The sequence below is a fragment of the Cyprinodon variegatus genome, unplaced genomic scaffold, assembly GCF_000732505.1.
Source record: "Cyprinodon variegatus isolate N-32 unplaced genomic scaffold, C_variegatus-1.0 Scaffold296, whole genome shotgun sequence".
NCBI classification, from domain to species: Eukaryota; Metazoa; Chordata; class Actinopteri; order Cyprinodontiformes; family Cyprinodontidae; genus Cyprinodon; species Cyprinodon variegatus.
Window position 1 is genome coordinate 209,684 of NW_015150749.1, and position 4,217 is coordinate 213,900.

Here is a 4,217-nt window from a genome sequence, read left to right on the forward strand (position 1 = left end):
ATTGACATCCCATGTTTTATGGTGAACTGCTTGATACAATGTCTCCAGAAAAGTCTGTTGTTCCCTTTGACTCTGTCTTGTCACTAAGCTGACACTGTTTTGTCTTGTTGAATTTTGTTATTGTTGCATTTGTTTATTTTTTGTTGTCTTGTCTGTTTAATTCTGAAAAAGCATAAATAAATGTATAAAAAAAAAAAAAAAAATGGTCATCTGCATAAAGCGAAAAAAACAAAACACCGGAAGCATTTATTTTATCAACAAGGGTTGAGAATAAATTGAATAACTTTCTCTCCAGTGTTTCATGCATAACAGAGAAAAAAAAACCAACATGAAAATGAACAAATAGTGTTGAGCTTTAAAGATTCACAGCTAACTCGTAACTTTGCTCCTTTAAATGAGCAGATTAGAAAAAAGCAAAAACACTGAAGGTGGGATGAGATCTGTAGCTTTCTTTATACATTCTGGGCATCAGCAGTCTCTGAAAAAGAAGAAAAACCGTATATGGACAACAGTGTGGGATTTAAAAGGTTCCTGTTAGGTTTTAGGTTTTTGGCAGCGACACAAACTGCTATCATCTTAAAAAAAAATGTTATCATTCCTACCTGGTTCCTTCAGCTCCTGTGCATTTCCCACCAGCCCAGTTAGCAGTTCAGTGTTGCTGTTCAGGATCTCCACAGAGAGGTTGTTATTGTGCTGCTCCTCTACTATTCTCTTCTGAAGCTCCTCCTGATGTTAGTAAAACAGACAGATAAGAACCAGTTCACTGGGGCATTAAAACCAATCTATATTTTCAGGTCATGAACTGGAAAGTTTCTTCTTCCACACCTCACACATCACTGTGAGCTGCAGAGGTAAGTCATCCACTTTGACAAAGTCCTCTTCATCAGACTTTTGACTTGTGTTTCCGGATCCGATCTCCTGTATCAATAAAAACAGAACGGCATTAATAAAAGGATTGGACATAAATGATCCGTCTCAAACAGACTGAACACAAACTCACATCAACATTAACAAGAACAGGTGAGTCTGTGTTGGGGCTGCTGCTGCTGCTGGGCTCCTTGGGAACGTCTTGAGATATTTCAGAGTTCCCCTCGGCAGCAGAAGCCCCAACTTCCTGCTGCTCCACAAGAGTGTGTTCTCCATCTGAGGGATCCGAGGTCTCAGCTGAATTACTGATCTCTGTAGGACAGGAACATAAAAAAAATATATATAAGAAGGTGCACTGCTTCATATATTTTTTTTAACCTTTCAGACATCATCATTTTAACAGAGGTTATGTTTTAAAACATTGGTTTCATGATTCAATATCATTAAAGTACTCCAAAAACAGCTAAAGCTACATTGAAATTCTGTACAGGCGGGTTATAAAGAAATATAGCTATGTTTACAATTTAGTATAGTAGTCAATAAAATACAACATTCTAGTAAAAGACTAAGGATAATCGCCTAATAAGCAAATAAAGGTGTGTCATACCCAAACAGTTAAAAAAAAAACTCCCTGAATGTATGCCTCTTTATATCTGCATATACTTGTTCTATGCCACATTGTTATCTATATTTATTTTCCTTTTTTTTTCCTTTAGATGGCTTTCTGTAATAATAAACTTTCCTTACTTCTGGGTAGATCTCCCTTAAGTTGGGAGTCCATTAAATAACATTTGGAACAAAAGGACGATTCCACAGTACTTTCTGACAACATAACCAGTAATAATACTTCAAGGTTCTGTAGTGATAGTACATTAATGAGTCTAAAGGGTTTCAAGAGCTATGGTGACGTCGTTTAGCTTTACTAAAAAGTTGTAGGAGCCTAATTTTTAAAGGACTTACAGGGAAACAGACTGATCCAACCAGATACACAGATAAAAAAACATTCTCAACAACAAAGTCAACTTGAGAATTGACTTTAATCTGTGCTTTATTCTCTTTAAATTGAGAATATGTCATCCATTAAAAAAAAAATTCCCTGCAAAAGTTCAGAACCACTGAACTGATGCAGAACTATAAATAAATCTAGATCTTTATTAGACGAGGAAAGTACTATTTGTGTACCCTAAGGCAGGATGTAACAGTTTCTACGGTTAGTTATTTTATTCATTAATCCTTTTCTTTTTTATTGTGTACAATTGATACATTATATAAATGTATATCACAAATATATAAACTTACTTTTAAAACTAACTTATTGCTTATTTCTTGTTGTTGATATTACATTATAGACTCACCATTATTTTCTGAACTGTTCTGTTCAGGATTTGTCTTCTGCGCCTCACAGCTAGTTGTTGCCTGGAACAAAGCACAACAAACAATGTATATCAAAGGGACTATAAAACTTGCTTGGATTACTTAAAATAATTTATTTTGCCTGACCATAGTGCTGATTTCCTGCTCTGCACATCCATTAGCTAAAACCTGCAGAGATGTTTGAACATCTACAGGCCCAGCTTCAAACTCCTCCATTTCCTCCTCGTCGTTTTCATCCTCGCCGCTGCCGTAGTTCGTCAGAGCCTGACTCTCTGCTTTGGAAAGACCTGAAATTAAAGAGTTGATATTACAGGAGGTCTAACTTACCACTCAATAAGTGGGAATAAAGATATAGCAACAATGTAATAGAAGCAAAAATCATAAAAGAAATGTGTGAATTCATGCAGCTTGTAACTTACTGATTGATAGAGGAACCCCTTTTATACATCCTTCATCCTCTTCACCTTCTGAGGTTTCACTGCCTCCGTTGCTCCTCACCTCTCTCTGTAGATACGTCTCCTGGAGGGAAGCAGAGCCTTCTTTTTCTGTTTCATCTTGATCCTGAAAGAAAATGAATATAAACATGTCTGGATGCTCCATCAATAAGCCAGAAATCTGTATTGGGAAAGCTTTTCTTTATTAACCGTAATCAACAATCAACTGCTTGAATAATGAATAGATTTTTCTCCCTTTTAATTAAATGTATCAAAATCAAAAGAACCACCATCTTTTTCAGCCAGTAAAGGCAGACTGCAGACCAACAGTATGTAATGAGAACGCGTTTGCGTTGTTTTTTATTTCATCGGATAAAAAAAAAAAAAATAATATTAAACACAAGTGCCTTGAAGCATAAAGAGAATTAACTTTTAAGTACTTGATTTCTTGATTTAAATTTGCTGGATTAATAACTATGATGGTCAAGAACCAGAATCACACTATTTTCCTTATGCTAACAGCAATAAAAAATAAAATAAAATAAATGTTCCCTTCTCCAAAGAGGATAATCAGTATAAATCTGCAAAAGCTCGATTGGTGCAGCTCTGATACACAACAATCATCCTTAAAGTGCTATGAAAGTTTTTATTTCCTATATTCCAATAACTCACCTTGTCTTCATCAGCAAATGCTGGAGAAACAGATTTAGCAGCACCAGCTTCTGTGTTCTGCTAATAACAACAAAAATAATTAGTCCAGATTAAACATTATAGGGACTTTAACACTGATTAAAAATAAAGATGGTAAATAACCTCTTGGTCTCTTGTTTTACAAATCTGTGAGACTTTTCTCTTATTTTTGTATTTTGCTCCCAGGTTGGTGGTGGAGTTGCTGCTGTCCAAATCCTGCATCAGCTTAAAGAAGGCTAGCTCATTGAAGAGTATCTCTGAAATCTCCACCAACAGGTCCTCCCCGCAGTCCTTTAGAGTACGGCCCACAAACTTACTAAGAGATTCCTGGGAAAAAAAAATCCAAAACATTCCCTTTGAATGACTTTTCTCTAACTTGTTTAGCTGCATTACAGGAGGCTGCCGTTGGTCCTACCTGCAGTATGCCTCCAAGCTGTTTGTGGAAAAAGCGAACAAACTCCTTGCTTTCATCATTTTGCTGAGTGAGCGTCAACACCATACGGCGGACGGATGTCAGCAGCTGATGCGAACACACCTCGTTCATATTTTCCTAACAACATAAAATGTTTGCAGAAATAAATTATAGAGGCAAAGAACGTGTAAAACATGGAGACTTTGCAAAGGCTCAGATGATGCGAAGACAAAAAGCCGTGGAGACCAAACCAAAGTGAAACAATTTTCAAGGGCCTTGCTTTAAACATTATTTTAGTTCCTGCAAATGTTTAAAGAAAATTTGCTTCAGGCAACTAATCAGCAAGCTAACACATAAAAGACCTACTGACTAACTGGTTTGCTGGAGCGCCTCACCTTTGCAGTTGAGCGCATTGTTCCATTATTTAGGTGAACCTGAAC

The 4,217-nt window shown here is 36.4% G+C and overlaps 1 protein-coding gene across 6 annotated transcripts in view; it reads right to left on the reverse strand.

Moving 5' to 3' along the window:
• Positions 1 to 213: 213 nt before the first annotated feature.
• pcm1 (pericentriolar material 1) overlaps positions 214 to 4,217 on the reverse strand; it is a 27,537-nt gene continuing 23,533 nt past the window's right edge. For 5 of the 6 annotated variants that reach the window (XM_015383871.1, XM_015383872.1, XM_015383867.1 and 2 more), the window contains 10 exons: positions 3,781 to 3,915; positions 3,489 to 3,692; positions 3,348 to 3,407; positions 2,661 to 2,802; positions 2,368 to 2,528; positions 2,223 to 2,283; positions 1,001 to 1,179; positions 826 to 918; positions 603 to 726; positions 214 to 478 (listed from right to left, as the gene is read on the reverse strand). In XM_015383871.1, the coding sequence (XP_015239357.1) occupies positions 453 to 478; positions 603 to 726; positions 826 to 918; positions 1,001 to 1,179; positions 2,223 to 2,283; positions 2,368 to 2,528; positions 2,661 to 2,802; positions 3,348 to 3,407; positions 3,489 to 3,692; positions 3,781 to 3,915 (1,185 nt within the window). In that variant the 3' untranslated portion in view covers positions 214 to 452. The remainder of the gene's footprint in view (positions 479 to 602; positions 727 to 825; positions 919 to 1,000; positions 1,180 to 2,222; positions 2,284 to 2,367; positions 2,529 to 2,660; positions 2,803 to 3,347; positions 3,408 to 3,488; positions 3,693 to 3,780; positions 3,916 to 4,217) is intronic. The other variant, XM_015383870.1, reaches the window with a different exon arrangement.